This window comes from Phalacrocorax aristotelis, chromosome 6 (genome assembly GCF_949628215.1).
Source record: "Phalacrocorax aristotelis chromosome 6, bGulAri2.1, whole genome shotgun sequence".
Lineage (NCBI taxonomy): Eukaryota > Metazoa > Chordata > Aves > Suliformes > Phalacrocoracidae > Phalacrocorax > Phalacrocorax aristotelis.
This window is the reverse complement of record NC_134281.1, coordinates 27,204,637-27,221,757: the sequence shown is the minus strand read 5'-3', so window position 1 is coordinate 27,221,757 and position 17,121 is coordinate 27,204,637. Positions and strand designations below refer to the sequence as shown.

The 17,121-nt window shown below is 36.7% G+C and overlaps 1 protein-coding gene across 1 annotated transcript in view; it reads right to left on the bottom strand.

Moving 5' to 3' along the window:
* BRINP3 (BMP/retinoic acid inducible neural specific 3) overlaps positions 1-17,121 on the bottom strand; it is a 226,161-nt gene that overhangs the window by 59,423 nt on the left and 149,617 nt on the right. Inside the window, exons 5-6 of the mRNA XM_075096753.1 lie at positions 9,421-9,526; positions 6,441-6,677 (exon numbers count right to left, since the gene is read on the bottom strand). Of these exons, the coding sequence (XP_074952854.1) occupies positions 6,441-6,677; positions 9,421-9,526 (343 nt within the window). The remainder of the gene's footprint in view (positions 1-6,440; positions 6,678-9,420; positions 9,527-17,121) is intronic.

Genomic DNA, 17,121 nt, shown 5'->3' with positions numbered 1-17,121 from the left:
TGAAGTTAATGAACTACAAATTATTAAAATAAGCACGTATCTCAGCATTTCACTGAATCACCTTTAAGACCAACTGCGACAGTAAAATTTCTGTCCAGTTTGTTTTAGGCATGCTATTTCCTTCCATAGTATTTTGTATTTAAATGTTTGAAAGAATAAGATTTCAATTTCAAAGCTACTTTGAATATATACCTCATAATATTTGTTGCACATCTCCTCATCCCATGCCTTTCAAGGAAATAGTCCAAAAGAGATTTTGTTGCCTTAAAGGGGAAAAAAATATCAGCTGCTCAGCACTTGGGAAATATGCAAAGACAAGGCAGCAAGCTGCCATTCATGTGAGCTATGTGAGAATAATTGCTTGGATGGAAGATTTTACTTTCATGTTTCCAGGAGGTCCCATAAATGCTAGCAATAAAAAAAGAAATTATGAAAATGCACTTTTGGCATATTCTGCTGTTTGAGCAACCCTGTCATTCATGTCCTTATTTATTTTAATAACCTTTTTTTATTTAGAAAAATGAAATTAAGTTGCAACATGGACCACTACAAATTTCTTTTAGATGTCACTGAGAAGACCACCTTAAAAGAAAATTGCTGTTATTTAAATTGTTTAAATAGTGTGGCCAGATTTCCAAAGGCACTCAGTAGCCAACCACACCAGGATTATGGTACAGACAATGCATGATCATATTCTTATCTTTGCTGTCAGAATCCAGAGCCTATGGATGTTTTTATGGGTCTTCATGCCTTTCATGTGTTTTAAAACAGTGGGTCATAATCTCTGTAAAAAGCTAAATTACCAGTCAGTCATTGACAGAGTTGCATGTTAGAATTTGCTTCTTTTTAGATTAAGTCATACCAAGAGAGTCCCAAAACCTTCCAAAATCAGTGATGTGTAACAAGACAACATATTCACTAACGCCATCTTCAACACTGCTGTAACTATAAGCTTGTGAAACTCCTCCAAACTTAAAAAATATGTGAAATTTTTCAAGGAATCTTTTGACATTCTTTGTGGCATGAAACTAACTAGCACTTGAGTGCTTACATCAAAGCTTTTTCCTGAAACAGGAAGATAAATTATACTGAGATGATGAGGTGGGAGGTGGAGCTGGACAAGTACACGTTCTTAGTATTAGGGACAGAAGGGGTACAGGAAAATTCGGAATATTAAATGAACAACACATTAGAAAGGGGGGGCAGGCTACAGGTGTACTAGTGAAGATTGTAATGCTTTAATCTAATTAATGTAGGTGGACTCCATATTCTGGAATCTCAGAGAAACTTAGTGGCTTAGCAGGTCAACTATATTATCTAGTTGTCCTTTTAAGCTACAAATTCCTCTGAAAAGCTAGTTTCACTCAGATTAAGAAAGGGTGAATGAAACACTGCTTGATTTCTTTAGAGGTGATATTTTTAGGCCATGTGTTAAATAAGAACACAGTTTCTTGGAATGATGTTCTCAGAGAGAACTTTGCTAACACATTAATTCAGCCAAAGGTCTCAAGAAAACTAATGAAATTTGTTAATGAAGGCTGAACAGCATTTTTATAGATTTTTTGATAAAGAAACAGCTGTTCATTTGCAAGGGTAGTAGCTGAGTCTGGAGGCCACAAGATATGATAAAGAATAAGCAGATGGTTCAAAGTAAAAAATTTAAAGTAGCTCTTGTAATTTCTTTAAGAATTTAGTACATACCCTGATATTAAAAGGTTATATGAAACCCTTTGAGCTAATAGCAATCAAGTATGTATCGCTGGAGGGCAGCTAGAGGGATGAAAAAGGCAGCCAAATTTACAGAGGGATAAATAACATACTGGTCTATGTCCTCCAAAATTATATTCGAGTAGTTAAAAGGTGCCAGAAGAACCTCAGTGAAATGAAATCTACACATAATGATGAATGACACATTCTGAGCTGCAATGTGTTTGGTCATCTAACCAATAACAGTCATAGTTGCTCAAAAGAGAATTGTCACTACTCAAATTGCAGACCAGAGTCCTCCTATGTGAAAACCAGGAAAATTCTTTGATCACAGAGTAACAGAATGGTTGAGGTGGGAAACGACCTCTGGTCCAAATCCCTGCTCAAGCAGGGCCACCTAGTCGCCCAGGACCTTGGCCATTCAGTTTTTTAATATCTCCAAGGAGGAGGACTCTGAAACCTCTCTGGGCAACCTGTGCCAGCGCTCAGTCACCCTCACAGTGAAAAAGTGTTTCCTGATGTTAAGAAGGCATCTCCTATGTTTCCATTTCTGCCCATTGCTTCTGGTCTTCTCACTGGGAACCACAGAAAAGAGCCTGGCTTCATCTTCTTCAACCTTCCCTTCAGGTATATTTGTCTACATTGGTAAGATCCCCCTGAGACCTCTCTTCTCCATGCTGAACAGTCCCAGCTCTCCTGGCATTTCCTCATTAGAGAGATGCTCCAGACCCTTCATGATCTTCGAGGACTCTCTCCAGTATGTCCATGTCTTTCTTGTACTGAGAAAAGGAGACATGGACACAACACTCCAGGTGTGGCCTCACCAGTGCTGAGGAGAGTGGATGGATCCTCTCACTCAACCTGCTGGCAACAGTCCTCCTAATGTAGCCCAGGATACCACAGCTGACTTTGCTGCAAGGGCACATTGCCGACTGACGGTCAACTTTGTGTCCACCAGGACTCCCAGGTCTTTTTATGCTAAGCTGCTTTCCAGCTGTGCATCCCCCAGCACGTGCTGGTGCCTCGTGCATGACTCCCTAGGTGCAGGACTTCAGACTTCGCCTTGTTGAATTTCATGAGGTTCCTGATGTGGTACATGCTTTCGTTTCACCCAATACTACATTTATCTAACATGACTACTCACCGCAGTTGGACATGTATGCATAGAGTGGTCATACTAAACTATTACCTTTTTGCACTTGTAACTGTAGTGTTCAGGACCTTGGACTTTTAATTCAGTAACCACATTTTTCTTTCACATCTCATGATTTAAAAGGTAAAACTATAGTATAAAGTGCCTAATTTGGAAGAGAGCAGTAGGCTGTGGAGAAAACAGTCCTGTTCATTTTTTGTCCTGTATTCTGGAAATTCAGACAGAGAGTTTCAAAGATGCAAACTAAATTTGGCTACCCATTGATTTCAAATGGGTAGACATTAATGGTAGACATTAATGAACTGCCATTTTTTTCTTTAAAAAATCTGTTCCTCAGTTGTTTTTTTTGAACAGACAGAAGGAGAGATAACACCAACAGTAAACAAACCATCTTAAATAGAATATATACTTCTTCCTCTTTAGGCTAAATTCTGTCCACAGATAATGTGCATGACCTCAAGTGAATGCAGTGAGTTTTACAGGACCATATTAGAGGACAAAATTTGGTTTTGGATTCAGAGGACTATTTTATTCTATGTAAGGTAAGGAAGGGTTTGGAAGGCAGAAAAGTTAGAAAATTAATACACTTGTATTTAGCTTTACATGAATCTGGGGTTGAGAGTGTCAGAGAATGGATTTCATTCATTCATTCATTCATTCATTCATTCATTCATCTTCAGTTAGTAATAGACTATATGGACCAGTAGTTAGTGCTCTGTATTATCCTGTCCTTGTTTACTCAGACTCTAAATAACTAAATAATCTGTCCTTCTTTCACCCTACCCATTTCTAACTAAGTTATTTTAATTATAAATTTATTAGAATAAAACAACATACTCTTATCTCAAAAGCTGATTTCCACCAATCTAAAGACAGACTGAAGGATATATATCCCCCATCAAAGTTATAAAACATCTATTTAAAACATTAGTTTTGTTTAATAAAGGGCACTTTTCTTCTCAGAACACGCTATTAATATGAATCAGATCATACTGATATTTGCTAATAGTTTATATTAGTTTAGGTTTCATTTCATTAGTTTCATAGTTTAAATGTTGCACAAGATCTAAATTTTTCAGAATATGTCTCAGCAATCAGTGGCTGGAAATATTTACAGACTATGGAAGAGCTGTTCAGATGGTAAGATATGATTTATATAGGGAGGTTGAACGGGCAATGAATAAGCTATCTGTCAAAATTTCACATGCCAAGTTTTTTTCAACAAAATATAGACCCATACACATATAAGGTTACCTATCTCATCTTTCCATGAACATCTTTATGCAAAACAGTTTATAAGTTAAATGCAGAGATTTTCTAAGATACTTATGAGATGTGGAAGTCATGCTTTGTATATTTGTTAGTTTAAAATTATTTCAGTATTGCAAAGGGTAAAGAGTGGGTGTGGCATATGTCTTAAAGATGTTAATAATCTGTATTTCACACTTTTTGGTAACCACACCTACTAGCAATTACTTAATTGACAGATGTATGTGAAGTTGCCATTTTAGTGATCCATTGCAGCATAGATAAAGATCCTTTTTTAGAAGCACAACATTTATCTCTTACCCATTTTTCCCCTGACATTCATGTCTCAATCCTAAACATGTGACTATACATGTAGTTGACAACTCTTCAAACTCATAAGTAATTTGATGCCCCTATACAGCTTGCTCTAAGAATCCTCCACAGATTCAGATATGTGTGTTCTTCAGGCTTAAGTAAAATTGATGTTAAGTAGGTGCCATCAAATGACATTCTTCAGGCACTGAACAGTATCACATCCTATTCAAATATGACAGAATATGTTGAACAAAACTGTGACCCTCTGTACAGTCAACATACTTGTCCTATTTTGCACAGTAGTAAATGATAGCATGACTCCATAAATGCTTAAAGGTGTCAAAATAGTAATTGGGAAAGGCATTTTTACATACTCAAAAACAAAACATAAATTCATGCTTGTATAATCAGAGAAGTCTGTGATCCTCCAAGATGAAATATTGTAAATTCTGGTGTCCTCATACTAACAGTGAGACTGGGGCTGGGGAAAAAGGGTCTGAGATCATAGAACCATAGAATCACAAAATGGTTTGGGTAGGAAGGGACCTTTAGAGTTCATCTAGTCCAACCCTTCTGCAGTGAGCAGGGACATCGTCAACTAGTTCAGGTTGCTCTGAACCCCATCCAACCTGACCTTGAACGTTTCTAGGGATGGGGCATCTACCACCTCTCTGGGAAACCTGGGCCAGTGTTTTACCACCTTCATAGTAAAAACTTTTTCCTTATATTGAGTCTATATCTTTATCTTCTGATATATATCTAATTCTAATATAACTAATACCTAATATATCTAATATATCTAATTCTAACCTATATCTTATATCCAGATCTTCCAAACAGACTCAGATTTAGACGTCAGGTCTCACTAAACGTAACAACCAAAATTTTAATTGATATAAGGTCTTTTGAACTTCTCAACCTTGAATTGAGAAATCAGTCTTTAACAATAAAACAACAAATATAAAAAAAATGAATGTATACAATGTAATGTTCACAGTTAGGTGTTGTACTGATATTTCTTCATCTCTCCCACACTTTTCCCTTGACCACTGAATAGTCTTCTTCCCCCTCTTTTCTTCTGACTTGCCCTTTTTCTCCAACACAACTAATTAAAAACTGTGACTTTTTTGGTTTATTTTTTCTTTTCTTCTTCCTTATCTCACTCTCCCCCCCACCCCCCAGTGATTTTTCCCAGGTCTGCTGAGCTGTCCTTACTTTTCCCACCATCTGGCTAGACAGCTGTTACTGATATCACTGAGTGACTGAGTTGTGAAAACAGTTGTTTGGAATCCGATTTTACCTGCAGTTCCCATTCTCTATGGGACTGGAAGTTCTGATGATCAGGACAGGTGAAATGATGTACGAAACATACCTCAGTGCTTTAAAGAAGGCCAATGTGGCACAAACATGTTTGTAGAGACAACATGGATAGGTCCAGTTTAAAGAGAAATCGTATGATGAAGCAAGTTGCCAACTATGATGGGATGAAATATTAACTACTTGGTAAATCAAGGGCTGGTTATGCTTTCCATGTCAGCTTCATGGTATCACAGGATAAAGAGGAGGTACAGGAGAAACTTTGACCCAACACTGAAATTTGGATGTGAAATAAAGCAGCTGTTTCATCTGCATTACTGAACAGAAATGCAGAATACCCATATAAAGTGTATAACCTGACTTTGTTCCTCATTTGTTCTGCTTTCTGTTGCCTCCAGTACACTTCTTGCTCCAACAGGGACCATGCCCTCATGGTCCTGGACTCCACAAAATGGAGACCAACCTCTAATTCCAAACACAACTGCCTTAATCCTAATTACACAGACTGGTGATCATCACAAAGTGAGGACAACACTTCCTATCAGAATGTTATTATGATTAAGACTCAGATCCAGGATGCATTTAAGAGTGTTTAGCTTCAGATGTATAAACAATTCTGGAGATTTCAGATGGATTCTGGTGTATAAATACTTTTTGTGAGATACAGCCAAACAGAAAAAAATTTTATAAAACATCTCACCAGATTCTTCAAATTCACTGTTGTATGCATTCCAAGTCTCGCTTATGCGGAGCAAATTTTCTTCCATGGCTTGAATGTCCATGTAGGGACAGTTGCACTCTGGGAATTTGGGACCACACTGACACCAGCAGTCATTGTCCTTGCAGATGAACTCCCCTTCTGAATTGCAGGCAATATAGCTCAGAGCTGCCTGGACAAAATGTTCTTGCAGATACTCAGGCAGGATGACCTGAAGACCTGAAGGAAATAGAGTAAATACGTTATTAAATACAACGGAATGATTGAGCCCAGCAGATTCCACAACATATGTAGCAAACAAACAAACAAAAGAAAAAATGAAAAAGTAAACTATATGGGGGGGTTTAGGACAATTTAGACAACTGTCTAGGTTTTGTACTATGTCATATATTTCCTTTCTTAAGATCTAATTTCAGACATATTCCTCACACATCCCTCTTAGTATGGAACATCCATTCCACTAACTAGCAGCCTGTGTTCCTCAGAGCATTTACTAGTGTCATTTCTTTCTAAGGGGATTGTCAAAAACAGAAAGAAAAGATTAAATCAACTTCTTGTAAAGAATTGCTGAATGAACAGGATCAGTGGTAAGAGTTTTTCAGTAAGAAAGCATGCAGCTGAACTATAATCTTATAAAATTCAGCTGATATTCCATTTCTTATAACATTGGTATTTACTTTCTAAGGGACAGTCAATTGGATGTGATGGGTAGGGCTATAAAACCTTGAGAAAGAACATTCATTCATAAATCTACTGAAGGTTTAGCATGGGGAAAATGTGCAAAGTCTAGCTCCCATGGTGTTTCAAGAAACTCCTGTTATGTTGCAAATCCCATTGCAAAGTGCTTTCTCGCTTTACCCTGCCATGGCACGCAGAGGCCTTGAATAAGTATTTCACATTGCTGTATCAGAACCATTGAGCAGGTGAATCAAAAATTCAGAATATCTGTGACCAGAAATTTAGACTTACTCATCTGAGAATTTTGACCCTTGTTTACATGATTGTAGTAATGAGAATGAGTTTTTTATATAGAAGCATTTTAACTAGCTAGCTATTAGTCACTCAGCTACATTAGTAATCAACCAATCAAAAAGCCACTGCAAGGTACTTTATAAGTTTTTGTTTATTTTTTGTTGTTATTTTCTGTGACAAAAATAATCTCTCCGGAACCAGTGGAGCTTATTTGTCAACCAAGTAATTTCTTAGCATATGAACTGGTTATATGTGATGAAGGTTTTTTCTGCATAGGCACTTGGAAAATTTCATAGAGCTTTATCCCTTATTTTTAGGTACATAAAAATGATAGCTGTAACAGTAATGTCATAACCCTTCTCAATCAAAATTCATAGCACAATTGCTAAAATCAGGTCTGTCTGTTCTTTTTTCGACCTTACATCAAAAATTGTAAAACTCTGTTGTTACCTGAATGAACTTTTTCAATGTACTTGTATACTTGTGAAAAGCCTGGTACTTGTGAAAAGAAAAGAAAGTCCAGCTAAGCAAACTTGAGTCTTGTTCAAATCCTCCGTATTAAGTATGGAGTAATTTATGTAGTTCTGGTAATACGTTTCTCACAATGATAATCCAATGGCATGCATCAAACCACTGTCTGAGGGATGCAAGGATTATTTTCTGAATTTTAACTGACAAACATAGCGCATATGCTGGAGGCCATTAAAAATGACAAATTATTTCTGGAAACATTTCATTGCATCCCAGTGGAAATTACAAGTTCTTTTTTTAAAAATATATATACCATCACTGAAATAATTGTATGATTTATGGCTTTTAATGTATTCTGGGGAGAGAAAGGAAAAAAGCTCAAAACACATAGATGTTTTAAACAGGAAGATAATCTTTCACTGACAGCCATTCTAAATAATCAGCAACAATGTCACAATATATGTCCAACTGATTTATGGACCAATATGGAAATTTTTTAAAACTGGAAATAATTGTATAGCTACCTGTAATTGTAAATTAGGAATTGTACTCTTCTCTCATTGAATATACACAGACATATACACAAGTACATAAATTAAAGATAATTTAGTCTGTTTTCATAGTAGTAATAATAAGTTGTTCATGGTACATTTGTGTAACCAAAGAAAAGCAATTATTAAGGGCCTAATGCCTTAGGCAATTACTTAAAAAATGCTTATGTACCTAATATGCAGGTTGAGAAACGCATCTACTGGAATTAACAAAAAATTAATTAGAAATGATCCTTCCTTCCTTCCTTCCTTCCTTCCTTCCTTCCTTCCTTCCTTCCTTCCTTCCTTCCTTCCTTCCTTCCTTCCTTCCTTCCTTCCTTCCTTCCTTCCTTCCTTCCTTCCTTCCTTCCTTCCTTCCTTCCTTCCTTCCTTCCTTCCTTCCTCCCTCCCTTCCTCTCTTCCTCTCTTCCTCTTCCTTTCTTTTTTTCCTTTTCTTTCTTTTTTTTTCTTTAATATATAATTACTATTATTTTTCTAATGAGTGAGATGACTAGCCTTCCAGGTTTTCTTAAAATTCCCAAGAGGAGCCTTTGGATTCTTCATTATTTAGAGTCTTTGAAAAACTATAACCTGACCCTACAGTGACTCCATTTCAGTGGGATGACTGCATGAAGTATAAGCTACTCCTCATTATGTGCAAAGCAGGCTGAGCACAGTAAACGGCATTCCCTGCTTGGTGGAATATATGTGAACGCAGGCTGTTTAAAAAGTGTGCAAGTGGTTGCTAAATAGGGCTGTAAAATGTTAACAGTATTATTCAAATTATTTTCTGATGTGTACAGAAATTGTTTCTATTTCGAAGGCAACATGAGTTACTGACATTTCTTTCGCTTTGTCTAGAAGCTACTTATTGCACACAGAAAAATAATTAGGAAAATGACCTTGTATGAGTTGGAAGAAAGAAAAACAAATAGTGTCATAAATGTCATCCTGTTCCAAAACAAATTAATGAAATTGCACCTACATACCTTGCAACTGAATCTTATTTTCAGGACTCTGAACCAGAACAGAGCTGACAGAATCTAGGTTGTCATAGTTACTGCAGCCAAGAGGACCGGTCCGTGTTTCTGTTACCTGATGGTACGGGAATGGAAAAGCATTTGCTCTATTATTCAAAACAGACTGAGGAGTCCAGAAGCTTGCTTCATAAAGTTTCCCTTTAATTCAGCTGGTGGTACATTTCAGACTTAATTAAGGTGAAATAGCTCAACTTAATTATGAAAAGGATGACTGCAAATGTTTTACCACTACTACAAACTTCAGAGACTGTTATTTCTATTGCAGAGAATCTTTGCAGAGAATACTTTAGCTGACCAACAGTCTTAAAACAATTTATTTCTTCATAGCTATGGGAATTAGAATGAGTTTAATAACAGTGGTTCATAAAAATGAGGTCTGTGATTTTCACTGATGAAGCTTGTGTACCTGACAAATCCTTGTGGAAACTATGGAAAAATTTTGACTTTTTCTGTGTAGCACAGCAGGATCCAGAAGTAAAAACCTTTTATGAGCTGTATATATAATGGTGTTAGCAGTGGGATATTTTTCCTCAGAAAAGAGCCTAAGATAAGATTAGACATAAAACTCTAGACATTCTGCCTATCGTAATCTCTGAATCCATGACCACAGAATGAAAATACAGCTAAATTAATAAAAACAGAATCACCGCAAGCAGAGCTCAGGCTTAACAGTTGAGGATTGTGCTTGACAACGGGAAGTTAGTTAAATGAATGAATAATTTAAAAAAAAGTCAACAATGGAATATTATAGATAATTCTTAAGTGTCAACAAAATAATTATAAAGGTTGATTTCTTTTTTAAATGTTATTCTAAGCAAAAAAAAAAAGTCTAATGTAGTTTGTCACCAATGAAGCACTCCAGCTTTTGAAGCACTGCTGTGATGCCCAGAGGACAAGTAGGCAGCTCCACAGCAGACTAGGCAGCACCTTAGTTTGTTTTTGTGGTGTCTTTTTTTGTTTGTTTGTTTGGGTTTTTTTTTGTTGGGTTGGTTTGGTTTGGTCTGTTTTTTTGTCTGTATAGGGAGTCAAGGAAAAAACCCTAATGCCTAGGTTAGACAGGTATAAAATAATCTCATTTTTTTAAACTGGATTGGGTGCTGTAGGAAATTCATTGTTTTGTAGTTCCTTCTCTTCTATACCAAGACTAGGCAGAAAGAAGAAAGCAGAAGTAGAATAAAACCAATACAAACAGAGCCATAGGAGGAAATGCTGGCCATAGAATATTGTCCCAGTCAATTGACAAAGTATAACCAATTCTTCTATCATACCCCCTCCTAAACTGCTCCCAGCCACTATCCTGGAACTTCTTAGCTCTCTTCCTTTTACCATCTGAGAAGTTGTGTCCACATTTACCCTTATTTCATGATCTGCCTCAGTTTTGAATACAACCACTTCTATCTTCTTTTCCTTTAGGTATTGCATTCTGCTCTGGATCTCCTGGAGAATAAGCCTAAAATATGGGGTCAAGGAGCTCATTTCCAAAAAGCACACCTCCATTGAGCTGCCAACAGACATGCACACAGATAACTAACTTTAACTCTTACGAACAGAAGGAAGCTTGCTATTTTAACAATCTGTTTTGAAAGGAATATGAAGGTCTGCTGAAAGAATGCATGAATGTTCATGTATTGCCTGACTCTCTTACAGCCTGTGCTACTGCCAGCATGTGTGGGTGGCTGCAGCTGGATCATGCTATTCTTGAAACCACCAAGATTTCACATTTTCCAAGATCTCTTGCACTTTTGCAAAAAGTAAATACAAAACCTTAGGTTCTTCCAAGCTCTTGACACCTTTCTGTCACTTCACACTAGTGTTCCTGAGAGTGGAGGAGACCCTTTGCAATGCCAGCAGCCTGAGGAAGGACACACAGAAGTAGCTTCAGCCACATCTGTTAGCAGAGTGCCAGCTGCACAAGGAAATGAGACAGTCAGGATGTCTTCCCTGCACACATTTGGCAGTCTTTAATATCTATGCCAGGGCCAGGTTTACTGTGTTTTTTCTTAATCATCCTGACTCAGCACAAAGACTCTTGCATGGGCATCAGATTTGGCTTGGACATGGCTGGAATGACAATTTTGATTTACCTGGGTTCTTTCAGTCCTCTACTCTCCAAACATGTGATGTAAAATTCCATTCTAAAATTTCATTTGTGTGTAGTACCCGCAGCCCATATACAGAATCCTATTCTGTTTTTACAATAACAGTCAGCTACGTCAAATAAGATGAATAGCCAGAAGGCAATAAAAGAGGGGTGAATGTTGTTATGAATTTTATCCTAGTTCTGAAAGATTATTCACAGCATTCGTCTATGCAATTCTTTATTTGAAGATCATTTTATTCACAGAATCACAGAATCACAGAACAGTAGGGGTTGGAAGGGACCTCTCAAGATCATCTTGTCCAACCCCCCTGCTTGAGCAGGTACACCTAGAGCAGGGGGCACAGGACCATGTCCAGGCAGGTTTTGAATGTCTCCAGGGAAGGCGACTCCACAACCTCCCTGGGCAGCCTGTTCCGCTGCTCTGTCACACTCACAGTAAAGAAGTTTTATCTCATATTTACATGAAGCTTTCTGTGTTCTAATTTGTGCCCATTGCCCCTTGTCCTGTCATTGGGCACAACTGTCCAGTGCCATCCTCTTGACAACTGCCCTTCAGATATTTATAAGTACTGATGAGATACCCCCTCAGTCTTCTCTTCTCAATGCTGAACAAACCCAGGCCTTTATTTTAGTGTTGTTTTGTTTTTATATTATTATTATTATTATTCTTTTCAACCATTTGTGTATAAGGCAATGCAGCTTCAAAGAGTTATATGAAATGTGGAAACTATAAAGTCAATTTTACAATTCCTATCCATTCATATAATTTGTATGCCTCCTGAAACCACAAAATAAGGAAGGTTAGTAAATAGCTTTATAATTATTTTGCCCCTTTTTGTTCATGCATCTCCATTCTTCGTTTGGATTACACAAGATATATGTAGAGAATACCGCTGTTTTGATTATGGTAGTGATAGCACGTGGCGTAACGTGTGTTGAGAGGCAGAATGGAGAAAAATCATCATTAAATGGCTTTTTTGACTTCTTTTTTAGAGACTGGTTATATAAATCCACTGATTCAAAAGAAAACTATATATATGAAAAACCAACACAGATTTTGAGATGATTTATATATGCTTATGTTTGTTATAAGAAAGCAATAAAGTATTGTTCTAATAATAGTATTAATAAATAAGATTTTATAGGTAGAGCAAAAAATAAGGACCTTTTCCAACCAGTATGTTTTCTGTCACATCTATGTATTTGTATTATTCAGTCTTTTACTTTTCCAAGGACCCTAGCCTTACTTGTCAATTCCTTTGCCCTGATATTCTTAGCTTCTGCGTATAAAATACATTGCAAGAAGAAAATCATAATATATAGTCCCAATATACAATGAAGTAAGACTAATGCAGGTAAAAGTAATCCAAACTCCAACTTTCCATGGATGATGCTTCTAGTCAGAGGTCAAAGTCATGTAGTTAAATATGCTTTTTAATACTCTGTACAAATACTACTCAACAAAAATTGTAAATCAGAAGAAAAAAATGAGTATTTGATAAATGAAATCCTCAAAATTCTGTCAAATTTTCTGATCAAATGAAAGGATTTTGGGTAACTCATTTAGTTACAAAGCATACTAGAGAGGGAAAACCAAAATGTTACAAATGTATTAATTCTGATTTGATACAAGTGTTACTGAAACTAGTGATGATTTTACATTTTCTGTTTCAGGAACAATAGAAACAAAACTGGAAAGGCAATGACACTTCTTTAATTATCTCCCAAGCAGAGAAGTGTGACTACATTCAGTCCCAAAATCACAGCTGAAGTATTTTGTCTAAAAGTGTACAGTAAAAGATAAACCAGAAACAGGAGAGGGAACGGTAAAATATAAATGCAAAGAGTATGCTAAGATGCTAGCATAGTCCAGAAGTGATTGTATATGAGCAAAGAGCATCATAACCACCTGCTTGTTTTGCGAGAGCTAGGCCCGCAGTCCATAAAGGATGTTAACTCACAAAGCAAAATACCACAAAGCAAAGTTATTTAATAACCAAAACCCCTTAAGAACCAGTAACAAAATATGTGTGAAATCATCTGACATGAACCAGGCAGGCTATTCTCAAGTGCCTTGTTTTCAAAGATTATCACAGAAAGGTTTCCCTGGGCAGCAGGGTTCTCAGTTCCCAGAAATAAACTATAACATTTGGCATTAATGAGACAAATGCCTACAGTTTTCAGTCAGTTAAGCCTCATAACCATGGTGATAACGACCTGATTATAAGTGCACTGAGAACATACCTCCTAGCACTTAAGCAGGGCTGAATTCTTGTGATATCAGTGGGTAGTATTTCCCTGGGAACTGTGCTTTTTTTTCCATGAAAATTAAGCCTGTATAAGGCTTTCCTAACAAAAGAGGTATCTGTTTTTGCAGAAATTTTTTATTTTTCCTGGAGCGTCCTTTTAAATGCACTTATCTAATATTCTTAACTACATGCCCATGCAGAAGTAGTGTGCTGTCTTGTATAAAGGACTATGCTCTTCAGCAAGACTCTTTAGAAATGTATTTGGCTTCTAAGGAAGATAACTAAGCCAACACAAAGGAGAATGAGACAATGTTAGTCATTTCAAAATAGGCAACTGCATTCATATTTATATAAACCTCTTCAATATTTTAAACATTAAAAGAATTATTTAGAGCAAATTCATCATATATGCATGACTACTCATGGAAGAAGGACTCTTCTGAATGATTGGTGCAGACAGACAAATTGGCAAAAGCATGGAGGGAGGGGAAATCTGAAGTCTTTAGGATTCTCCTGTATGACTCTCCTATCAACCTCACCTTCAGGACTTGTCTTCCAGCCCATGTTCCCACACATTGTCATCCCTGCACATTCTGCAGTCAGTGCTCATTTCACCTAAAAAAAAGTTGATCAAATGAATAGGAACTAAATGTACTTTCTATTTAGAAGTGGTTCTCCTGCCAACTTTCATTTTTTTCCCCCAGGCTCAACAGTTTTTCACAAAAGCACCTTTCTTTCAGCACTTTCCTTTACCACACAATAGTTGCTGCTCTGCTGTCCTACTTGTGTCATTGAGCATATTAAAAGACTCCCACTAATTAGTGTGTAATTAAAATAAATAAAATCTTCTGAATGTTCCAAGCACTGACACTTGTCGTGTTACCAGCTAGATGAACGTTTCTGAAGGAAGTATAGACAAAGCAACAGCACCCACAATGTTAGGGCTGGATTAATATTTTGAAATTTTTTTTTTTTAATTGCCAGCAATCTAAAGCAATACCTCATAGGCTTGTAACATTTTCAGCACATTTTCTAGCAGCAATATTGATGGCATAGGACTGTCTTTTAATTTGAAGAGCCCACTAACTCAGGAGACCTGGCATTGCTCCCATCTTATTTTTCTATCATCTGCTGTTGTAAGATGGAACATAAACAGTAAATTTGATCTTTCTGCAAATGAAAACAACAGCAAAATTTCCATGAACTTCATTAGAAGTGTTATAAGGACTTCTTTCAAGTTTTTGGGCAAGGACACGACTTTCAATTTCAATGAATGCAGCAATAAAACTTCCCAAGAGAACAGTGTGATCCTGTGATCCCTCCATTCCCTCTCCTTTGTTTCTACACTCTCAGGATTTTATTGTGTACTGGATTACTCCATTACAACAATAATGAACTTGAAATATATTACCCCACATAAAGCACAAAATACCTCAGAAATCAGAATATTCTAGGAAACGGAAATTAACTCAGACTATTTTAATTCTTTTCTGTTGTTATATACTTGAAAAATATGATTTAAGGGTGCTTAGGTTCATCTGATAGGGAGCAATCACCTGTCTGGTCAGGCCTATTCCCCACTACCTCAGAGAGAAATTTATTATCTGTAAATTCCAGGTGAATCCACAAGAACATCAAAAATTTTGTTGAATCTATGCTGTGCCACAGGAAAATTAGACAAGAAACCAAACTGTCAGGAATGTCTCAGCTCTCAGCTAGCAGGAAATATATATAGGTTGAACTAACTTCTAAAGATACTTGAGTTAGGGGTCAGGAAGGGAGGAAGAAATGATTAGTCCTTATGCTGTTCTGTAATGCTGACTCTGCAGACTGTGCAACACTCCTGAGGGAACGGAAGTTGAAAGTGAGGATTTACCCCAGCTGAAATCACTGGCAGTGTTGACAATTCTGCCATGGGAGCCACAATTTTCCCTTTTCAATGACATTTTAAGTCCACTGCATGTCAGACACCATGTTCCCTATGCATCCTTATGTAAAGCAACAGGAAAGTTTGCAGGAAATGAGGCTGCTGGTAAAGCAGTCAGGGCAGCTGTACCAGAGCCTTTATTTCCAGCACTTTCAGAAAACAAGGTTGCATCAGCCTTATAGAGAGAATAAGGACAGGCATTCTCTCAGAAAGAACAAGTTATATCTTTTAATTATTCTTGAAGAACAGATGAGAGTGAAATTCTTTTATGGAGAAGCAATAGATTTAGCAAAAACATAATAAAAGTGAAGTATTTTGTTTCACTTTACATTTAGATACTTCTGCTTGTCCACATTTTACTGGAATTAATACAAATATTATTTTTTAACAAATTTTATTGCCTAAAGACAGATGAGCAACAAAAATAAATGAAATCTATATAGTTTGTTTAAAAGATAAAATTACAGAGGACAGTGAGATACAAATTAAAATAATATTTCATGTTCATAAAAAGCAAAAGCAAAGAAACTTACTGAAGTAAAGCCCAATTCCTAACCCTCCATCCTTTCCCAAATGTAAATCCATTACTATATAAAGGACAAAAAGCTGTAATGAAATCTTGGGGCACATAGTGTAAAGGGAGACCATCTAACTACATTTAGCCCAACTGCAAAATCCCATATAAAGAATTCCCAGGAGTATTAGGAATAGGATTTATATCTTCATGGCTCAGTTCCAATATACAATGCTGAGGCTACTGGGATTTTTAACCGTGTCCCTATTAGTTTCAAGTAGACAGCATGATTTGGCTATTTATAGGAGTCACGGATATTATTAGTCTTAATAATACTTCAGTTGAATGGAAAATAATTTTCTTAGGTTGGGAAAGTGTGAATAAAATATATAGTTCTTCCTGAAACAGAATAAAAAGTTAAAATGTTCTTTTTCTTTGTGAAGTAACAGGAAAAAGAAAGTTTAAGTCAGTATAAAAATTATCTTTGGATAATTTGAAAATATAAACTGACCTTTCGTAGAATCATAGAAGCGTTAAGGTTGGAAAAGACCCTTAAGATCATCAAGTCCAACTGCTAACCTATCACTGCCAAGTTCACCACCAAACCATATCCTCAAGCACTACGCCTACCCTTATTTTAAATACCTTTAGGGATGGAGACTCAACCACCTCCCTGGGCAGCCTGTTCCACTGTTTGACAACCCTTTCAGTGAAGATGATTTTCCTAATATCCAACCTAAACCTCCCCTGGCACAGCTTGAAATCATTTCCTCTTGTCCTATCACTTGTTACTAGAGAGAAAAGACTGACCCCCACCTCGCCACAGCCTCCTTTCATGCAGTTGTAGAGAGCGATAAGG